This window comes from Corvus cornix, chromosome 5 (genome assembly GCF_000738735.6).
Source record: "Corvus cornix cornix isolate S_Up_H32 chromosome 5, ASM73873v5, whole genome shotgun sequence".
Classification (NCBI taxonomy): Eukaryota; Metazoa; Chordata; class Aves; order Passeriformes; family Corvidae; genus Corvus; species Corvus cornix.
In genome coordinates this window covers 30,480,086-30,503,873 of record NC_046335.1, presented here as the reverse complement: position 1 = coordinate 30,503,873, position 23,788 = coordinate 30,480,086, and the positions used below count along the sequence as shown (strand labels likewise).

Genomic DNA, 23,788 nt, shown 5'->3' with positions numbered 1-23,788 from the left:
ACATTCTATTCTCAGTACTTCAAGACTTGTCTTTTCCAGAGATGGTAAGAAGCTACACATTACCACTAATATGAAATAAATCCTTTATTTTATGTTAACTGTACCATCAGGTTACACAGACACTTCACAGACCATTAAAACCTTCCAGTAATTGATAGGTAATCACTCATTTTCTGGCTGCAGCCATGTACATGTGAGAAAAACCATTCTTTTTTACTAACGTAACATGTAGAACTTTCTGCTATTGCTACACTTAATGCTCATAGTGCCATATCATTTTTAATGCAAACACTCATTTTCTGCTTCCTTCTTACATTTTCTATTAAAATGCAACACAAAACAGCATACATTTCATTTTATCCCTCTGAGGATTGCATAAGCAGTTCCAGGGTGTATCAGCTATTGTACTGTTACTATTACGGTAAATAAATATTTTAGAGTTTAAAAAACAGGTATTTCATCAATTTTTTTTCTAGGAAACTCCTTGCCACTCTTTCAAACTTTGTACCTCTTCTTTAAGGTAGTGCTAAGATAGCAGTTTTTAATACAAATAACACCTTGTATAATGAGGCAAATTCATATTCTAGTTAATAAACAGCATCAATAAATTTGTCAAGACTTTAATGGCATCCGTACAGAACTTTTCATACACTGAGGAATTTTTTCTGCTTAAGTGCTTTATCTTAAGCAGTTTTCATTAGCAATCCTCTAATCCGTATGAACAGAAATAAATGGAGTCAGGAAAATGATCTGTTTTAAGCATTCCTATCACTAAAAGTAGTAATAACTTAGATGGGTTTTGTTATTAAAAACAAGGAATCAAACTGATACAATTCCATTTAATCAATGTGAGAATTTTTAGTAAGTTTACGCATTAAAGACCTACAGTCTGCCTGAAATTTTCAGCAAAATACAAATTCAGGGTATCCTACACATTTGCCTTGAAGTTAAGAGACTAATTACATTAACTGATTTATTAATAAATGTGGCTTTTTGTCTAATTATTTTAAGTACTAACAGACTGGGGAACCATTTTAAATGTCTAATGTGCCTTGAAACCATTTTTTTTAAGTTAATTACATTTCTCACTGAAGTCACTACAGATATGCCCCTCAGGTTTTACACTGGAAGATTAAAGAAAAAAGTAAAGACGATTACCTCATTGGCCAGGTCCAGCAATACTGGGGCAGCTGCATTTTTCATCACCCCATTCAGGTACCTAGACAAGACAAAGCCAGGTAATTTTGCAGTGGCAAGAAAAGACCAGTTTATACATGTCAGCATCCCCGGTGAATCTTTTTCTTTTGGTGGAAAATACCCCATTACAGGGTATTTAATGGGAAATCTTTTAAGAAATAAGAATTTTAAGCAATCACTAACTCTCCAGGGTTGTCTCCTATTCTATTCATCTGCAAAATATATCCATCTCAATGAACTCACTGGTAAAAAACCGAATATATCAAGAAATTTAAAAAAATGTAGCTTAATGACACACAAATAAATTATATCTGTACTACTTAAAGATGCATCACAGACAAATAAACCTCGATTATTCACAGTAAAGATTTTTGGTTCCACATGACCTTCAACTATGAAGGTGCACTGTATATCTTATTCAATTCATTACTACGCACGAAAACATAAATTCTCAAATTTATTCCAGATTTTATTAACTGGGCAGTGGTTTAAATACTAAAGGCTTACTTTAGTGAAATCAGTCAAAACAATTAATATTCTAAAGAGAAAACAAAAGAAGAAATATTTAGGATTCAACAAAGGTTGATACAAAGTCATTATCCTATCAGTGGCAAAGGCTTAATGTTTCTGGTTGAGGGTATCACAGAATGATGTTTCTGACCATCGCTTCACACAATGTTGCCTTCCTCACTTCTGTTACTTTCACTGCTTGATATTTACATTTCAACAAAGCCTGAAACCTGTGTTCAGAAGCTGATGGGAAGGAGCTATGATACTGGAAGCCACTCTGTGCTTTGCAGCCATGTGGAAAAGAACAATAGTTACCAACATCTGAACCTGCTCGTTTATCCTATCTGTATTCGCATAGCACATCATTACTGACATCATTAGAAGGCCACAGCCTTTCCAGCTCTATCATTATCTATCCATCAGAAGACACTCTTCTGCTCATTAGTTACAGACATTAAAATGCTTTATCATTTTACCTTTCTGTGGAACGGGTGGAACACCTTTATAAAACCCCTTGACATAAGATTAGATAGAGGGCTTTTTGCTTGCAAGTTATTCTGAGGCGTAATGAATTAAGGAAATGAAAAAAGCTTTTTGCTGTAACCTATTTCAGTTCCACATAAGAAAACCCCCACAAACAAGATGCCTTGTGTATGTTTAAACATTGAAAATTTGTAACAGAAGAAAATGAGAGATCATATACAAAATACCTAACCGGGAAAATGTACTTGAGATTAATGTTCTCAAACATGCATCTAAATGATCGAACAGCAACACTACACTGACAATGAAGTAGATTTCTGCCAGATATTTCCAACGCTCCTGGCAACTCCATTATAGACTAACAGGTCTCACATGCTGACGGCAATACTGTTCTGAAAACTTGCTGATCCTTCTTGTACTTTGTGTTTGCCTAAGTTTCAGACTAGTAAGTCTCAGCCGAGCAGAAGAGACTACTCTACTCAACTATTTTACTTGCTCCTAACAGGGATCACTGGAAATGACTACCTTCAAAACCTGGTAGTTTCTGACCTAAAAAAGCAATGACAGCACAATTATCTGCTTGTATGTCGGCAGAAATAATAAGGAACATAGCATCCAGACTGGAGTTTACAGCAGTAAAGTGGATGCTACAGAAGAGCAGAGGAGAAGACATGTTTGTCATGTTTACGCCTGAAGTATTTCAAAGTGGCTTCTAACTCAAGTTGTCTGCTTCTGGAGCTTACAAAACATACTACACAGTAAATCTACTAAAACAGGACTGAGATGAGTTTTCTAACTATTGACCAGAACATCTCTGATTTTTAAACATGTGAATTTTATTCAGCCATGATAATACACTTGCAAAATGACATACCCAGAAGTAGCATAAAGAATGATTTTCCCTACCACTACCACACAGCTTCATACATAATGCATTAGTTATGTACTGCTATCATACTTCAGACTACAGAAGAAGACAGGAGACCAAATCCTCCTACCTGATGTGAGACAAACTTAATCATACCTACAACCCTACTGACACCAATACAACTGCTGCTTTGCATAAAGCAAAATTTGGTCCCATGTTTCAGGCTGAAGTTTCAGGCTGTTACTAGTGATTTACACATATTCTAAGAAAAGAGTTACTCACACAGCAGTTACAATTACCACAGGCCACTTCACTGAAACTATGCTAGTGAAAAATAATTAAAAGTAGTACTGTATATGCATGTTATTAGCACAACAAAATTTTACGTCAATATTCTTCCTAAACAAGAATCAACGCTAGGAAAAGTGTGATGTGATCCAGTACAAATTTTACAGAACAGTACAACTACTAAAAAAATGAAATCAAACATCCATCTAATACATTTCACACTAGATATTCTAAGCCAGTGTCTGATATAATCAGGCTGTGGTTAAGTTTGAAATACGTGACTCTGGCGGAAGAACATTTAACTGTTTACAAATGAAGGCTCTTTGTTTATTTTCTTGATTCATACAGATTAGTATTAAGCAGGAATATCAGACATCTATAATCACAAGTATGAATTCACTTGCCAAGCATGCTCTTCAGATATGTCAGTCTACAAAGTAGTATTTTAATTGCATATCCTTACCTGTTATCAGTATGCCCCAATTATGTCATTGGAATATTTTTAGTAAAGCCTATAGAACTAACAGAAAAACTATAAGGTGCAGCAAACACAGTTTATTAGCTTAAGATGCAAACAATTGTAATATCACATAAAGGTTTTCATCCTCCCTTAAAAACTACTTCTGACACTTGTGTTGATAAAACAGGAATGATCTAAAAATTAGTGCTTTAACTGGCAATACATGAATATGTAACTTTTCATAATGTAACACAAATGTTTTAAACAAGCAACTGTAACAGAACAAGCTCTCTTGCTGTAAGGAAGTTGTCATCAAAATTAGACTTGACAGAGAAATCCTAAAAATTACAAAGTATAGGCAATACATATAAATGCTATCACATACAATGAAAAAATATTTGCCTATCCTGACTTAGAGACAGGGAAGTAAACTCATTCTTAATCAGAATGACCAAAACCTGAAAAAATTCTGTATTTCCAGTGAAAAACATTTTTAGGTGAACCATTCTGTATTCCCAAATTTTTAATTTATTTTTATAGAAAATTAGCTTAATAAGCTAATTTACTCACAACTGCCATAAAAACCAGTAGCTATGATAAGAATCTTAACTGGGGTGAGGAGGTCATACCTTTGGTAGTAAGTTTCGATAGCTTCAGCAGTGTGATGCTTGGCATGTGTTCTTTTGATTTGTTTCTACAAAAACGAAAAAACAAAGAGTTTTACAAATGTGTCATAGATCAAAACACAGAAATCATGACTACGCAAACACACAATCCTTGGCTACACTTTGATAGATGTGAACCCTGTTTTTAGATTCTGTACAGAAATGACATTCAATCTACCTATTGAATTGAACGTCTTCAGACTGTACTGCAATGTACCATATGTAAAAGCCAGTAAGGTCACAATAATTGAATCTAAATAAGTTTACAGAAGGCTGCTGAGGGCAAAGAAAAACTTGTTCTCTCTTTCAACCTTTGTATTAATTTTCCCTCAATTCAATTCCATCTAAGTCTGGTGCACTCTAGTTTTACAATTCAATTGGCATTTTTAACCAGGAAGAACATTGCTTAAAAACAACTTATTTGAAAAACTACAAAAAGTAATTCCATAGAGACTTGCCACTTGACTGACACCTGTCATCTCATGATAAATGACTCCATTTTCTGCCTCTCTTGCCTTCTGCCACTTCGGCAATGGTCATTTATCATCATCTCTGTCAGCAATGGAAAGCAGCACTGACAGTGCAAGTCAGCAAACATTTAGCACATGGAACCACGCAACACAGGGAAATTATTATTGTCAGAATAATAATGGTTTAGCATAATTTATTACAGGTCCACCAAATAAGCAAAGGCTAGATGTTATTAGACAGATGGATGGGTAGGCTTGGCAGCCATCCACTGAGACTCAGGCGGTGCTTGATGTGGAAAAAGGAACATCCTCCAAACCAATCAGAAAGCTGGCAGTTCAATTACAAAGAAATAAAGGGACATTCATCATTCAATTAGGCACCTGTCAACCCTCACAAAGGAGAAAACTTCTAACCTGGTACTCCTGGGAGAAGATGCTCAGCAGAGTGGACTGCGATTGACTGGAACAAATAAAAGAAGGACAAAGTTAATTACTGGAGTGCACTGCAAAGAAACAAAAGAGAAGGGAGCTTCAAAGGTAGGCCTGCTGCCCTGTAATCTAACAGAACATGAAAACAAGTGTGGAAAAGTTGTTCCAGATGAACACCTCAGACAAAGGCTTCCTGCTGCTAGGTCAAGGAGAGAACGTATGAGGGAGGGGAGGAAAATATAGCAAGAATTTCAAATCAAACTAGCATATTGTTTGGGTGATTCAACTTTAGAACCCAAAAGTCCTACCAGGAGCAGGTAGTGGAGCTAAAAGGTAACAGGGAAAAAAAGGAAATTAAAGCAAAATTTCCGTTAATAATTGATGGAGTTAAATTCTATCAGCATTTGGGAACATGCCGCTTGTTCATTGGCAACATATTGAAATTCATTTTGTTAGCAGCAAGGGAACTTCTTCAGTAGCTGTCTCATATTCAGGTTAAAAACTTTCCCCTCTGTCAGAAGTAGCATATGGGACCAGTGGAACATTCCCACTGAAACTGATGTGCTTTGAAAATGGAAACTTTCACAGCAGGAAGCCGAGATTCCCCGGAGTCGGTCATTTCCAAAAGCTGCCATAAGCTTCATTCATCTAAGGCTCCGCTCAGTGTCAAACACCTGGCAATGAAGCAACCTGGAAAGCATTCTTCCCAAGTGGGAATTTTTCTCTCTGAATTGTTAACATTTAGAAACGAGACAAGATTTTTTTTCCTCTGAAAGGCAATCAATACCACACCACTACTGTTTTCAATTGTCCTCTGTGGATATATCTACCTCATCACATCCTGAATACTATTAATTACTCTTGATATATTTTTCTACTACATGCAACTTGAACAAATTATAGTCTCAATAAATCGAGTTTTATGGTACAGCAAAGCACTATGAATAATTAACATTTTTTCCTTTCATGAACTTACCTACTAAGGCACAGCATAGGTAGTTCAAAGATTCTACAATGTCTAAAGTCTCACTCTTCTGTCAGATTTCTTGTATATGAATTTAACACCTGTATCATATAATAATTACATTAAAAGTGCATGTTCTCTCCATACATAAATGACCCTTCTCCTTCCAACTGTCACACTTCAGAAAAACTAATTTAAGACAGAGAAGTCCTACTCCCACTTTCAAAAGGGAACACTGAGTCACAACTAAATGGCTGGATCAGAGTTAACAGACAGTATGTATATGAAGCATGATGTAAAGTTACCTCTAAACCAAGCAGTTGAAGACTCAGGAACAAAGTGACTAGATTAATGCAGTGCTACATAAAGAGCTCACAAGTATGTCTTATCCATAACTGTGCTTCCAGTATTTTTGCAGTAACTCTGTATTTTGGGCTTTTCTGCCCAGTGCAACATCTGCATGACAGCAGTATGCTGAGCCTTGATCTTTGGTATTTTACACATGGGACTGTTCACCCTGAGTACTCACTGAATGTTAAAACTGTAGAAAAATGATAGCAACAGGAACTGCCTAATATACAGATTTATTTAATTAATGGGTTACAGAAAAAAATAAGTACCATATAGTAAAGAATTTAAATGTTTTTATTTAAATCAAATAAATAGTATTTAAATAATATTTAAATATACATGTGACACAGAGGCCAGGAGTTACATACCACAATGCCTCTTGAAAAGGTGCACAATCCAATTATGACCACCTGCAACCTGCACATGTAATCACTAGAAGATGAATAAAGGAAAGAAATTAAGATTACATACTTACACAGGCTATACACATATAGAATGCTAAGATATTTCAAGATGATTTAAAAAAAACCCCAAACTTGCAGGCTATAAATAAGGTGGATACATATGGCCCCCTAATGGCTCACCACATAACTATTACTACCTTGTAGATTTACATGGTCACATTGGTAGAACTGACTTTAGAGATAGACGTGAGAAAAACCCAAAACAGAACAGGACAGCATTTGACTAGATTTCTGGTTTGAATTCTCCTCCACTGATATAGCTTTTTTGTGTTTTTAGGCTATTCCTGGTATGATAACTGTATTTATTCTACCATTATCCTGTTATACACTGAAATATCAAAAAAACCGAAGATCATTATCCCTCCATGCCTTTACACTCCACCTTTAATGGTGGACTTAGGAATGCTAGGTTAATGGTTGGACTTGATGACTTTCAAAGTCTTTTCAAAACTAAAAGTTTCTCTTATTCTTCTATTCTTGTCCATTTTATTTGTCCCCTTGGTGTCCTTGGATTTTGACTTGCTACTGCAATTTGGTTCAACACTTCTCTCCTACGCTTGCAACTGTTCAGATAATTTAGGACTTAGCACAAATACTAAACCAATTCATTCCAGTAACAGTGCAAGTTGAATATATACTGGATTGCAGTACAGAAACTTTACCACTGGGGCAAAGAGAATTATTTCAGTAACAGCATTCAAAGAATTTCAGGCCTTACTACCAGATGATCTTGCTCCTTCTCCAGGAGAAGTGGATTTATATCTTCACATGGCTGCTTCCATGTTTCTTCTGGTTAACACAGTTACTGTCTTAAAACACTAAAAACACTCATCTGCCACTTAGCATTTGCTTGCTACAATTCCATTGACCACTTCCTGGCAAAATGAAATAGCTCCTCAAAACACAGATGGAGCCATCTATTGCAAGATCACATTGAATGAAAACTGAAACATCATGGTTTCAGACAGCACTGAAAAAGACAGTACTATGCACTTGGGGAAGGGAGAGAAGTCATGAACATGCATTTGAATAGCAAGACAGCATGATCACAACTGCTGATACTGACAGCAGGAATACTACCACAGAAGTTATCATTACTTCTACAGGAACAGCTAAATTCCCAGGGCTCCATCCATCCTCTGATACTTCTATACAAGATTTCAAAGCAACAAATGAGCAGACAAATGAATATCGCTGAGCTATCCAGGAAAACAAACTAACACTGAAAGTGTTTTTTATTCAACATTTGAGTACTGTGTTATTGCCTTTCACGGAATAAACTATATAGCAAGCCTCATGGCTTACTTGAAGGCTAGGAATATAGACATGTTTGTGACAAGCAGACTCGTCTGTTGAGAAACAACCGTAGAGCCAAGGTACATAATTGCCTATTTTCTGAGACAAACAAAAAATCCAAAAGTCATAACTCTGAGTTTATATAATAATTGCCATTTAAATAATTAATAAATTAACTTGTTACCACTCTTGCAGAACTAATTATATTTTCCAGGAAAAGAAGCAAACTTTTCTCGTAAGTTCTGTAGTGACAAGTGACAACTTTCACGGAAACATTTTCTTCTGCAATTCCAGATGGTAATGAATCGAACTCCCAGAGGTCTGTTCAAAGCATCCAGCCTCACTCTTCAGATACCCTCTTTTTCTTGTATACTGGCATCCACAATGATGCCAATTTACCTTTTGTTATTCTGTGTTGATGTCAGTGGCATACTTCTATCTGAATGCCTGATGTACTTTGTGCTCTTGCCAATACAAAAGTGGATTTGAGCAGAAAACTGTGAAATATAAAGTCACTTAAAAATTCCCATTTTTTAAAGATAAAATTACTTTTATTTAAAAAATCAAGTGTAATTTCTAGGTTCCAAGTGATAAAAAGATAAAAAAATTTGCTTGTCATAAAAAGAAGTACCACAGTTTATTACTGCAGCCTGCAGCCATAGGGAGGAGAGAAGATCCAAAAGGCAGGAACTGTGCAGCAAGATTGATTTATTTAATTATTTTACAAACTCTTTTATAGACTTTTTTCTTCATAGTCTAATTGGACAAAGGATCAGCCACCCCCTGGGTGGATTGGCTAGAAATCCTAAACATCCATTGTCAAAATATTTTTCTACTGTACCATAAACATAGTTCTACAAGGTCGCAGGTGTTAATAGTTTATAGAACTTCTGCTAATCTCTTAATGAGAGAGAAAAGTATCCCACAGGCTTAGAAAGAAGCAAGAAAATTCTTGCTAGCACCAATATTGTATCCACAACAGTTAACAAAGTTATCTCTAATATACAAGTCCAACATTAAGAACTTATGGATCAGTCAAGCTAGAAAGAAAACTGCAAGTTTGGCACCAGAAAAAGAATATGCCCATTGGTCATTTACTATGTAAGAATAAAATTCAGACCATTCTCTTCTAATGAATCCCTTGTCTACCCCTTGGTAGAAAAGGAATGCTATAATCCCTGGAGAGTGTTTCAGAAATGTTCTGGTTTGCAATGAGTATTCATATATGAAGTATTAACAGTTACTACTTCATATAAGCAGTTTAGTGCTTCATAACTAGAGTAGATACTAAACTCTGGCTAAGAAGCAGCTAGTAATGATGAAAGCAATTTACTTGTACCAGATCATCACCTCAACAAAGCAGAGCTGCAGATGTAACCAAGATTTGGAGTGCCATCCAGCTTAATATTTGCTGCTTACTTCAGCCTCACCAAGGGGAAATCCAAACATAACAAATGTTATGCAACTATTATATTCTCAGCCCTTGCAAATAATGAGTTCTTTACAGGTAAAATAGTTTTTTACTTTATTTTCTGAGATTACTGAAAACATGAAGTTGTCGGTGCAAACCAAGTTTCCACTTGTTTCATGTTTCAAAATGAGTTTCCTTTCCCTCACTTTTAACCACACTTGTTGCCTAGAGTTGAAAGAGTGAAAAATCAGTTTTATATTTAATGTATTCATGGAAAAAAGAAGAGTATCTAGAGAGATTTGTAAAAAAAATATAAATAAATCAAGAATAAATAAGAACTGCAGTATTTCATCCAAAAGTATTTACACAAGTGAAGACAAGCGGAGGAAAGCGTAGTCCATAAGACAAATATATTATATATAAACAGAATGGCTTCATTGCTTCCTTTTCACAAAATGGAATATTCCACCTTGTTAAAATGATAAATATATTGGTTAAAAAACCGAATGCAGGGGCAGGAGCTGTGTTTCCAAAATTCAGAAGCTGCCACATGTGAAATCCCAAAGCTGCAGTGTCAAACCTTCTCTCTGAAGAACATACACTGCCACTTACCTATAGCAGGAATTCAAGTAGGGTGGAAAGTTTTTTCTTTCCTTCCACAGTCTCTAGTAAGCATGCAATGCTACTTATACCTTTTCATGGTATGTTCTGAAGTAGATAGCAAGAGTCTCTCATTTTTTAATTGGAAAAGAACTTCCCCTTTCCATGTACAGTAAGTTTAAAAATACTTTTACTAATACAATATTGAGCTTTAAAATAAAATTAATAGGGCTAGAACAGTGTGGTGGTGCCATGCTGGATTTAGCATTTAAGTGAGGAAAGAAAGATATAAATCTGACAAATTTAGAAGACTGGTGGTGAAAGGGGAATTCTCCTCACATCTATCCTGAAGTTTCAGAGCATGTGTCTAGAACACATTTTTCCTGTTACATTATTAAAGGTGTGAAAGAAATCCAAACAGACAAATTCTCATCTTTCGTACTGCAAATTATTTGGAACAGGGGCTTGTAAAGGAAGCAATGTTTATACTGCTTATCACATGCTAGCAGTCCACTCTTATTTGTAAAAACTCTGTCAGTAATGGATTTCAAATAGATCTAATAGCATTGTTTCAAATGCATAACATGCACGGATACATAAAGACTCCATGGCTTCCCCGAACTGCAGGATGCAGGCAGTAAGCACCACGGTTACACCTGTAAGTCACCCAATGCCAGTCTGATGGTCAACTTCCCGCCTGAGAGGAGGTGACAACTAGTGGATTCTCAGAATTTATTCCAGGTGTCAGGATTGTCCAGACAAAAAAAAAGGCTTCTTAGCAGTTTGAATGATTCCACAAGAGAATCCAGGAAGGCTCAGGAATACCAAAGGCCTACCCAAAGCTTGGGAACTGTTAGGTTGTATGCATCCAAGCACTGAAGCACATGGAACAAGGGAGGCAGATTGACCTCTAGAATAGTTACAGCTTTAGCCTTTTTTCACAGTAGCCTCTAGTACTACAGTCTTATAGTTTGGTATGCTTGTGGTCACTTCTCTGAATGAAAATTCTCAAAAAGCAGAGCATTGTCTCTGTACACATTTGTACTTTTATCATTCACAAATCTAAATCGATTAATCAGAAACCAGTGAATTATCAATCTCAGCTAAATCAATATACTCATCTATATACATGCATGTGTGTGAATATATATGTTTAAATCAATAAGGGAGCTTGAATTAGAGTTACTAAGTAATATAGAAGTACCTAACTCTATTGTTACAACATGCTAACTTCTATAAAGTGGCCATCTTCCAATTTTCCAGCTTTCCAGCTACACCAGTACAAGTCTGGAATACAAAACCAGTTTTATTATTTCTGCATAAGAAGCCTTTCATACAATGAATCATTATCAGTAGCTATGACTTTGGGAACTACAAAGTCAATTCAGTGCTGTAGAGGAAATACTCCCATTACAAATTTATTTTTATTATTATTAATATTATTATTCTGCAGTGTGTGTGTGTAGATATACACATATATGACAAGAAGTATGTGAACATATGCTCATTTCAAACTTAGTACGATTACATTTAAAATCAAGATGAAATTCAAGCTCATCTGAAGAATAGCATTAATCTATTTTAAAATTCTCTGATACCCAGTTGAGTAAGCTGTACAACAGCTCAACTCAAAAGACTTAAATACAGATCCCTAAAAATTGCTTTTGCCTCAAAGTCAATTTCATAGCTTTGGCAGGATCAAAAATAAAGCCCAAAAGTAAAGATTCTGAGGAGAAAGACATCCTGCATTGCAGGCTTACACTATTCAGTGATAATAAAAAGGTTAAATTCAGGCATGTGCATACAACTTTGCTGCCTATAGCCAGGGTTATGAGCATAACTGTATGACAAAGCTCAGCAAAGGCTACTTGAGAAGAGTCATCACTTCTATGACCTTGACACTGGTTGGTCCCACAACTTCTATACAATTTAGTGATGTGCGAGAACAGATGATGGTGCAATACATAGAAATGGCAGCATTTAAAATTCATAGTAGCGTAAGGCCATTACTTTTCCCACTGGGCCACTTGAACTTTAATAATGTCTGACCTAGTTGGCCAATAAGTTCTAGCAGCAGACAGAGGAAAATTGCCAGTATTAGATACTGTTTGATTTTTCATTTAGGAAGACTTAGAAGTTCCTTTAAGAACAGAGCACCAATTCTTCCTGTAGACACCTAATTTTTTGATGTCTCTTGTGACAACCAATATATTTTAAAACAACTGCAGACTTTGAACAATCTGTATCAGATGTGTAAAAATAAATTGCCAAGGTAAGTACAAATAACCAATACAGGCAATGATCCCAAAATAATGCTAGCTCTTTGCAGAGTTAAATTACACCTTCCTTCACCCACACCACAAAAATGTAACTTCCAACAGCAATATTACAAGAGTAACTCAAAATATGCTATATTCAAATGATTACAAATTATTTATGGTCAAACTCCCAACCTGAAAAGAGAAGAACAAAAATGCTATTTTTCCATTCACATATATATGGTTAGGATAAGAAGAACAACATCATGCTTCAACAGTGGATAAATACATAACGTGTTAAAAAAAACACAGGAATAGAAGAGTAGCAGTTCCATACGAAAAGAAACTACTTTTTCAGTCTTATAATCTTAGTAAGCAAGTAGTGAAAAATTGACAGTAATTTGCTCAAGATATTGCTCTGATATAACTTCCTTCTGGAATCAAACAGTGCTTGTTGCATGAATGTTTGAAACCTGTTCCAATGCCAAACCCCCCCAGAGACCTCTATAAGTAAATACTATTTCACTAATGCTTCAAGTCTCTTCCATTAAAATTTAAAACTGTTTTGTAAGGTCAAATTATCAAACTGAAAAATATTTTCAGATGTAATACAGAACAAAATATATTCACAATAAAGGCTTAAGAAATACATTGTCAGTGCTAAAACATGAAACTAAAATTCCCAAATAGTCTGACATCAAGCTTCGATGACTATCGAACATCCTCAGCTTACAGACAGCAGAACTTGTCTGGTACCCTTGAAGTACCTAGGCAGGGAGTCCACTGACAAAAGAAACTGATAGGAGTCACACAGGATTTATCTCCTGCATATGCATTGATAATCTCAGTACTCGCCCACCACACCTCCATTTCCTGGTATTCTCAAAAATTCTGCTTTTAACTCTGCCATTAAATTTTTAGAGAAAATTAAATAAAACCCCCCAATGCCTGAGACTAGCAAAAGTAGACAATTTGTTTCTCCTTGACTTCAACTACTCCAAGTTACATAGCAGGAAGAAAAGTTTCTTAATATCCAGGAAAGAATCAGTGAACGTCCCAAAGCAGAGGCATACAGCAGCGTATCAGAGCCTGAGAAAAAAAAGGCAAAACATCTGTGAACTCCTCATTTGCACTCAACTGTACATCATCCACACTTTATTACAATTTACTTCAGTTAAGACTGTACCAAAAATATGTTTGCAAGTTTGACATCTTTATCTTAGTAGCACAATTTAAATGTTGAACCATTAGACAAAAATACACTAAAGTAGTTCCTTATCTGATATTGGTTGGGCAAAGAAGGATATTCCTAGGGTGCAACAGCAATGGACCTCAACAAGCAGTTAAGGCAAAGAAGATACAATTCAAACCAGGGGTTTATCCTTCTCCTATCTTATCTGCCCTACCGACAGGGCTAAGGCCCCCACAATGAAAATATACTCAGTAGGCTATTACTGGAAAGCAATATTTGAAATATTTATTTTGTGTTCATCCCCTCATTTTGTTTGGATTAGTCTATGGTGCTACTTCCTTGTGCCCAAGAAAAGAAACAGGTCAGGTGAAGTCAAGGTAAGTTTTTCAGAGTCCAATCTCAAATTTACTTACTGTGGAGAAAGGGGAAAATAATTCTACTCTATAGAGCTTTTTTTCAACGAAACTATATTGTCCTGTATAAGCTAGATGTTTAAGTTTAGAAAACTATTTTTTATGAATGAATGGCAATTCAGAGCTAATTAGATTGTTCATTTTGTATTAAAAAATTAGCCTGTATGTAAAAAGCATATCTGTGCCAAACTAAATAAATCCCTAAACACCCTTAAACAATTTGCTCCTAAAAATATATAATCAAATTTAGAAAACTATAAACTACATTTAAAATTTATTATTTACAAGCAATTAATTACAAAGACAGCCAGGTGGCTTTCATTACATAAATTACTGTTAATGACATTTGCCTCATGCTGCTACTGTATTTAGCATTTGCATGCATCACATGTCAAGCGCACACACTGTTGCATAGCTTTCTCCAGGATAAAAAGTGAACACCTTAAGTCAAAAAGCTTCCAGTTATCCAATCAAAACTGTTAATTCCTTAAAAAAGTCAGGATCTTATTTATGTATCCCATTCAGGATTTAATTTAAAATATATTCAGGGTATAATTTCAAGAATCAAACACAGATGATACAGAAGTGATAGTCTTTAGTACATTCCCATTCTGATTACGATACAGACTTAAGGCAAAAGGTGAATCCATTTATAGCTAGTCCCCTTGAGATTTTAGAGCCCTAGACACTGTTTATAATTTTAAAAAATTACAATTTTTAAGCTATTTGTAATTATTGAACAAAACAAAAGGGAAAAAAAGAGAGTCATTCTTGTCTACCTACCCAGCAGTGCAGTATTTTGTCTTGTATATCTAAGTTATTGTACCATGCATGCAGATATTTACAAAGCCTACTTTCAGCCCCAGGGATATAGCTTATTGTGCCATAGAGGGAATAAAGTCATTTAATGCCACTACTTACTTCCCCTTGGAAAGATTGCAGAAATGCACAGAAGGTAATCCAGCTATTTCTTTTTACTAGTGTTCTTCCAGCACTCTTTTTTTTGAAAAGCTGTCTAGCTAAAATGGCAGGCAATATGAAGGGAACATCTGACAAGAGCTGATCACAACATTACATTAGTGTGTCCTAAAACTTCTCTAACCCTTTCCACTCCTATCAACAGGCTTTTCCTTTCCCTTCCTCCCCTCTCCAGAGGATTTATTTTTCTGGTGTTCCTTATATTGCTCTGAAAATACATACAATGACTATAAGCTTTGTCTCCTGCAGTGCCACTGCAGGAAAGGCTGGCTTTCCAGAAGAACTCTTACTCCATACACTGACAGAAAAGAATCATCTCTGATATAAACAGTCAGTAAGATTGACTATACAGCATCACCTTCATTAAGCACCAAAATTTCACCGGTTTTGGTAGAATGAGTCTAGAGGCTTTGATAAATAAATGTGGAAGCCAAGGAAGAATGAAAAATAATTCAACAAACATTAGTTCTATGTTAAAATAAACTGAAGATTACCTCAGCATGCATCAAGTAGTATGGCATGACTCACTGACACTTCTTAAATTTTTGTGACTTATCAAAAACATAACAAAAATATACATTACTGTCTTTATACTAAGTCCATAAGGACTAAAGTAAAAAAAAAAAAAAAAAAAAAAGAGAGAATGATGTTAAATAAACTTCACTGCAATTCATTGAAATTTGACTGCCAATATCCCTCAGGTAGCTTTACAAAAATGCCTCACAAAACATCCAACCCTATCCTCTCATATTTTAAAGTTTTAATACATTACAGTAAAGCAGCAAAGGCCACAGAGCCACCTTCTCTTTCAGATTAATTTTAATTTGTTCTTATTTAAATATCAGGTTATATGTTTACCTAATTTCTAAGAGTGGCAAAGTAACAGAATAAGGACTTCAGAAAATAGTGAAAATTGAGAAAGAGAACAAAATATTCTCAACTGGAATGTTTGCATGTCTGCATGTTAGTGAGTAACTAGACTTACATATATCCATTATACATGACATCTTAAAAGAGAGTGTATATTCTTACAAAAGAGTCATTTCCACTTTTAACTAAAGGGCATCAATACCAGAATGTTAAGATCAAGTTTATAGATCAAGTTTTTAGACACCAAGAGATTTAGAGTGAAGAAGAGAGCTAAGCCATAAATTAGTACTTTGGGGTGGATATCCTTTGTTTACAAACCTTTTAAGACTAATTAAAAGATCCCTCTATCGACCTTTACTAAGAAGTAATTTCTCCTTCCCCATGACAGTAAAGTTTTAAGGCCAAAAATAGAAAAAATGGCATGAACGTAATTTTTATGACAGCAGATATGCAAATATTTTTGTCTCTCTGTACCCCCAAAGTATTTTGTTAATGCACCTCTTTCTACTAAACCAACTGCAAAGAAATATTTAACTTAAAGTTATGGCTGCTCATATGTAATCTGTTACCTGGATTAAAAAAAAAAAAAAAAAAAAAAAAGGCAGAAGGCCTCTCTATCCACCTAATCACCATATCAATGACACATGCCACAACAGAGGAGCACTAGTTTATTTGATTGATCATGGTAGATAAACTCCAAATAACAGAGAAATTAACAAATGCTTGACATTTGCTCAACATCCATTATTCTGACACTGCTTTCAGGATTTCAAAGCCTGGGAGTATGCTTAATCAACATTCATATTCCCTAGTGAGCTACAGGCACCATATTGCGCCCCGCCTTAGTACTGATGAAAACTGCATATTGGCCATTTCCAAAATGTTCTGGGACTCCACGCAGGGCCCCTTCTCTCCCTTGTTCCTGTTCTGCAGTTTTCTTTTAAACACTTCCAAGACAAAAGCATCTGCCAGTTTTTCTCTCTGGGGATGTATGCAAAATGAACTTAACAGTTTTAAGGCAAGAGAAACCCTCACATCTAAATTCATTCATAGGACAGAAAAGGGCCTAAGAGGCCTCTCTAGGGACAAAACCCTGCTGAAATTTTCCCCGACAACAGTGGGAGCTTTATAAAATCTAAGTCCAGACAATTTCCAATTCAAATGCCCAGCATAGCATGACCTTTGTCAGATCTATGAGCCCTAGATGCACCCACTATTTTTTTATTCTAACCAGCACAGACATTAGACAGGGCACTACTGCTAAGCAGGAGGTTGACTATTTGCATGCTCTTCTATTGTGAAAATGTAACAGTGACAGCACTGTGTCGAATTCTTTTCCCCCTAGAACTTTAACTCCATAGGAGAGGCATAGCTGACAGATGACTCTCCCAACATCTGTGTTATGTACACTGCACAGCTGAGGAACCTTGGATCACTGTCACGGCTTCTCAGAGATGACCTACACCTTTCTTATATCTACACTTGATCAAAAAAATAAAATAAAAATTTGAAAATGCTTTTTCTTAAATGAAAAGTAAATATGGCAAGAAAGATTAACATAATTTAGTCATTAAGCTGTTCACATAGCAGCTCACCATATGTTGTATAAATGTCCTATACAAAATAATTTATCAGACCTGACACGTTGCATATCATATTGTATTATTTAATATGCTTACTAAAATTTCATGGATCGAGCGCCACTTCTGAAAGCATACAGAAAGCCCTACAAAATATTTCTTCATCTTCCATGATTTATTTTGATTGCCTTTTACAGCTACATGATAAAGTAGAACTTGCAAAATTACGAGGTTACGGTTTACACAGCTATTGCTTCATATACTATAATATAACAAATGGCTCCATGTCTATATACCGTTTTACTTGCATTTAATATTCAGAAGCACATTAAACTAAGCACGCTGCTTTCCACTGCATATTTTAATAATTTCAAGAGGTTATTTCAGTAAACATCCTGATCCACTAATGCAAAGTTCCACTGAGAGATATCCTTGAAAAAGAAACTAAAGCGCTAAGAATGACAAAATAAACTAACACAAACAAGTAATATGTGATACATGCTGACCTCCCCAAATCTGTCTACATAAAAATATATTCATTTCTACACAGTAACTGAAACATTTGAATAATATCTTTAAATTACTGTGATTTAAAATGTTGGAATGACAGACATCTATTGCAGATAAATGGACAAAATTCTCTATCCAGAAACCTTGAAACCACAAAAAAATAACAATGTGTAAGAATGATTGTCTGTCACTGTCGAGGTCTGTGTCTAAATAGTAAATTAAAACAAAAAGTGTAAGCAGGAAGCTTGTGAATAATAGTTGTTGGGCAACCAATGGAACTTGTTTGGAAAAAAATGCACAGCACTTAGATGACATACCAAGCAGACAGATATGGCTAAGAAAATATTTAGACTGAAACTATGCATTTATTCCATGAAGGACCATTTTCCTTTCTTTCTCAGACCACTGATGTCAAAGGAACACAATACAAATGAGATAAAAAATGCAGCCCAACTTACTCTTTTTGGTCAACAATTATATTCTCCTGTTCCTAATAATAGGATAAAGGAAAACATATTCCTGTGTTAGACAACTCATTGCAATGGGGTCATTGAACTCTATTTGGACCAGCACTTGCTTGGCTTATTGGAGTACCTGCCAACTGGTCAAAGCAAATCTTCTTTTTTAAGCTCTGTAAGAACCAGAGATCTAGCTTTCAAATTATTTTCTTCTTTTTGTATTTTGTGTACCCCAAGAAAATGCACTTGTCTAGGAGGACATACTGCTCAAGTGTGTCGAAAACTGAACGAGAGCTGCATTTACAACATGCATTTTATATTAATGCCGTAAATGGCTTACGTTCAATAGCCATTTCATATATAGGAACATAAACTCACTCTCTGCCCATTAGTTACTGTACCCTCCACAAGTTGTAGTCTCCAAATGAGCATCTGCATTCCACAGAAGAGATGCAATAAAGGACTGGATGTTACCAGTATCAATAGAGAACTGGAAAGAAGTTCTGACATCTCCCAGCCAACCACAAATAGAAACAGAGATACATGATGTCTTTATTGTTGTCTGTGTCCTCAGTTAACAATGGGGAACTCTAAAAGACCCTTGATAGTAATTCAGTCACAGGAGTGAGTACTACCTCCATTCTGGTCCCAGTTTTTATGTTGCCTTTGAAACAGTTTCAGACAGGCTGCATTGTATAAGCGAATACTTTTTCTACCACATGAGTCTTTTCGGAGGAATATTTGATAACATTTTGTTTTCTGTGGAAAAAATATGTGCTATCTTAGGACATTTTTATTCAGTGTTGAACTTTCTGGAGGTATATGGAAATCTAGGCCATCAAATGCTTCCAAGACTTTGAAGGCCTAAATACAGATACACAAATAGAAGACAATCACCGAAACAATAAAGTCTTCTTCAGCACTACATCCTGATCTGAAGCCTTTTTCCAAGTTTGGATAGATGGCAACACTTGTTAACATTCAATTCAGATGAAAAGGATAAAGCAAGATACTGAAGTTCAAGAATGCTCCATCACAAAGCAATGAGACTATCACTATCAATCAGGCTACTGGATATTCTGGTGTGTGGAATGGAAGGGATAATATTTCCTACTCATATCACTATCATTACTCAAAATGTTATGTACACAAGAATTTTAAGAAAGGGTCGTACAAAAAAAACCCCATTAGATAGGTAAAAATGCTTTAGTCATGTACAAAACAGAAGTTTTTATCCTAAGTTGTTCACAAACCACAGTATTTTTCCCATGACAGGTGCACGTTCCTGTTTGGCAAATTTAAGCTTGTTGACAAGAAGTTCAGTTACTTGGAATTCTTCATTTGAAGTCCATGGACAATAAGGACTCCTGAGATACAAGCTGAAAACTAATGACAGAGCATGCCTATGAGAGTTTGAAATCTACTTGTATAGTACAGATTAGTCAACCAAAAACATGAACAAGGCTTTTAACCATCACCTGATCAGAAGAACACAGAACACTATCTTTCCATTCTTCTTTCAATGTTGTTGGTTTTTCTTGGTAACAATACTCTATCAGGCTTGTCTTAGAAGACAATTTTATTAGGATCCATTCCTGTATTCTGTTTTCTTACAGAAATTAATCCTTAGCATTATTTCACTCAGTTTAAAGTGTAATACAAGCTTCTGAAACTTTCACATTGCAAAGAGGGATGTTACTTTCACCAGGAACTTAAAGGAATGACCAATTTAAAAATTACTCTCATAGAAGCATATATGCTATTTTTTAAGTGATGTGATAAGCCGTAAGGGGCATATATCAGCACCAAAATGGTTGTAGTCATTAATTTAAGTAATAAATCATAGGTCCTGCCAACAATGACAGCAAACAGATGCTAACAAGAAAATGTATTATTTAATATGTTGTGTGTTATAAAAATGTGTTTAGGACACTTCTTAAATTTTTATAATAATATGCATTTAATACGTTACTGTTTTGACACATACAAGAATCAAATTTATAGGTCTCATTCAGGACTTGCTTTCTCTTCTGTGAACACAGAATGGATTCCTGAGGGAGAAAAAGCTCAAGAAGTCAAGGTTTCAAATAGATGTTTGCAACAAAATCGAGCTGTCTAGCTGTCTTGAAGCAAATATCATAAGCATTGAATCTCACTAGAAAGTGAAAATCAACTAACTTGCTTTTATGTAAACAGAAGTTTTCCCTGAAAGTTGGAAGGAAAATCAAATAACTGTGAAGTTTACCTATATGTATGGACAGCAAATGATCTTATCATTTGCCATAAAGTTAAAAAATAATTCTGTACAATCCTTACATGCAGAATGTCAATACTGAATAATTCTCAATGAGTCTGCTGAGTTATAAAAATAGCAGCTCTATTTTTCATTGTGTCTTATTATTTGTTTCTTATATCAGTTTATATAATACCACGTAACACTACAATTATTTTCACCAAAAGCACCACTTGCAAAAATGTCAAAACCAAAACAAAATCTATGTTAGCAATTAAGCACTTGATCTATTCTATTCCTTCCATTCACAGCCACTCTCCTCTCTGGACCCTGAAAGCCAGACAGAATGATGATCTGATTCTGGTACTGACACGTGAGAGCGTAAGAAATGCAATTTTGCCTTTTGGCAAGCTCTGCCACACTAAACAGAACCACTGTGCAAACACCTTTCCCAGCACTGCATCTCTGCTGCTGTACATTCTGCTGCATAAGGTCCCTCTGCAGGAGGGTCAATTGTTTCTAAGATCATCGCTGCTTTTTCCAAACATTTTTGTTTTGCTTCAAGGAAACTATTTGGATAATAACAGTCCTGTTTCATTTTGATTTTCAGTAAACTTCTGTTATCAGCACAGTTCCTTTCTTCGAAGTGCTTCACTCAATGCTTTAAAACACTTGAGAAAGCAGTGATCAGAGTATGGAAACTAAATTTTCTTCATTAAATCTACTGAAGCAGATATTAAAAATGCATTTAATATACTGGGGATGGCTGGTGGGCATCACTGACTGTGACAGGCCAGTTACTGATGAGCTGCTGTCAGACGGCCTTCTCAGCAGGGATCTGTGTCTAAGGCTGCTGAAGGACAGCAATATCTTCCCTTGTGTGTAAGCTCTATTCATCTCCCAAGTATTTACTAAATCACAGACCTCTGCACACAAACCCAGTGTTTCAGCGCATGCTAACAAATGATGGATGGCCTAGTCAATTCGTTATGTCCTGAAAGCGTGATTTCCTGCCATTCCAATCATCAAACCTCTAGAGCCTTCAGAGCTGATCAGTCCTGGAGAATATATTTTGCAGGCTCTATTAAAGGAGTAGAGGTTCTTTCCATTAGTCTCAAACTTTTTTTTTTCCCTGGCTGATTTAAAGAGAACTCTCTCCTTCCAACAGCACCACTGCTACCACTCTCCTATGTGTAAAGTATTCAGCAAATGTACCTTTGATATGTTAGTGAAATAGCACTTCTAGAACATGAGCCAGCTAAAAAGATGGATTTTGTTTGTGACTACTATAAATGCAAAAATATTTGATTTAAATTCATCTATATGTCTTTTATTACGTAACCTAGACAATCCTCAAAACATTTTGTAACTTAGCTTTTTTGATCAAATTCCTTTTACAGCAATGGAGTGCTCAAAAGGACCTGTTTTCTTTGTATTTGCCTAATGAAACGTATCAGAACTCTGTTAATTACATTCCTCTTAAAAGCATAAGACATTTAGGAATAAACTTCTGATGTTCAAAAGACAGGCTAGCTGTCAAAGAAACAAAGCTTCCTTTTCATAGCAAGGCAATATCGTGAACAGTCTTTCTTCTACATGTTAGAGGAGAAATTTTATTTACCTATTCAGTGATCTATAGGAGCAGAATATACATACCTCACGCCTCTTACTCCAAAACACTGAGCTTCAAATGAAATAGTCCACAGCTGCTGAAGAGTTAGCTGTCTACAGCACCACAAGTTTTTAAAGGTGGTACAACAGATGTGAGTAAGGTTTAGGTACACAAGCATTTGGTTACTCTGATGTGCAAAGACCTCGGATTTCTTTACTTGCTAGGTGTGATCCAGACACAGCCAGTACAAACCAATCCACATTGCCCTACCGTTCACCTCAACCTTGACCTGGAGATTAAACTCACTTTTATTGCACACAAAGGTCATCTGTGTTAGGTCAAAATTCAAAGTCCCTTGTCAGCTAAGGTTGATATATTCCAACCTTTCCTACTCTAATGCATCAAATTTTTCATGGTGAGGTCATATTCAGCAGACAGCGTATTCAGCAATTTATCGTGCCATTGTAATATAGCCCCGAATATGATTGTCCAAAAAACAACGCATGAATAAAATATTTTCCATTCTGATGTAGCAAATCCCCCATCCTCATAAAACTAGAGCCTAGACTTGTTTGCAGGCTTCAGAAGAACGATACATTATAGAGCTGTTTCTGAAATACAATCAAGAATTATCATTTCTATCACAATATTCCTTAAATACAAGCAACATGAATATAATGGTATCCTAAAATCCACAACTCAATTAAAATGCACATATGGTCAGTGTTAAAACTTCCACTTCATCCTTCCTTAACAACCACCATAATCTTGCCCTTAAATCTACAGACATCTGTTGGTCTATCTGATGACACCAAGCTTGCTTTAGAATGAAATACCTAGAAAAAACTGTGCCACAAGACTTTTATTCCTATCCTACTGGTGATAATCACATCCATGGAATTTAAGAAGTGTCAGAAAGTACAACCAAACTAAACCTCACAAAACAACAAAGTAGTGTACATGGTGACCAAGACAACTCTCCCAGCTTTCACATATGAAAGTATTTTCTTTTTTTCTTTTCTTTTCCCTTTATAAATAATTTTCTGCTCTTTCTCTGTTTTCTTTTCTCTTTTTTCTCCATTTTATTTCTTTTTCTCTTGCATTTTATCTCTTTTCCCTCGTCTATATTTTTTCTCTTTTCTTCCTTTTGTTTTCTCTTTTCTCTGTATTTTTTATTTCTTTTTTTCTCTCTCTTTCTTTTTCTTCCTTTTCTTCTGAATTAAACAAG

The 23,788-nt window shown here is 35.5% G+C and overlaps 1 protein-coding gene and 1 long non-coding RNA gene across 8 annotated transcripts in view; one reads left to right on the top strand and one right to left on the bottom strand.

Annotated features, from left to right (window-relative positions):
• Window positions 1–23,788, top strand: part of LOC109144075 — an 86,857-nt gene that overhangs the window by 43,908 nt on the left and 19,161 nt on the right. The gene's annotated exons all lie outside the window — the stretch shown is intronic.
• The window catches only part of CDIN1 (CDAN1 interacting nuclease 1), a 135,210-nt gene that overhangs the window by 102,834 nt on the left and 8,588 nt on the right, over window positions 1–23,788 (bottom strand). For all 7 annotated transcript variants that reach the window (XM_039552332.1, XM_039552328.1, XM_039552329.1 and 4 more), the window contains exons 2-4: window positions 5,356–5,401; window positions 4,436–4,500; window positions 1,159–1,219 (exon numbers count right to left, since the gene is read on the bottom strand). In XM_039552332.1, coding sequence (XP_039408266.1) covers window positions 1,159–1,219; window positions 4,436–4,500; window positions 5,356–5,401 — 172 coding nt within the window. The remainder of the gene's footprint in view (window positions 1–1,158; window positions 1,220–4,435; window positions 4,501–5,355; window positions 5,402–23,788) is intronic.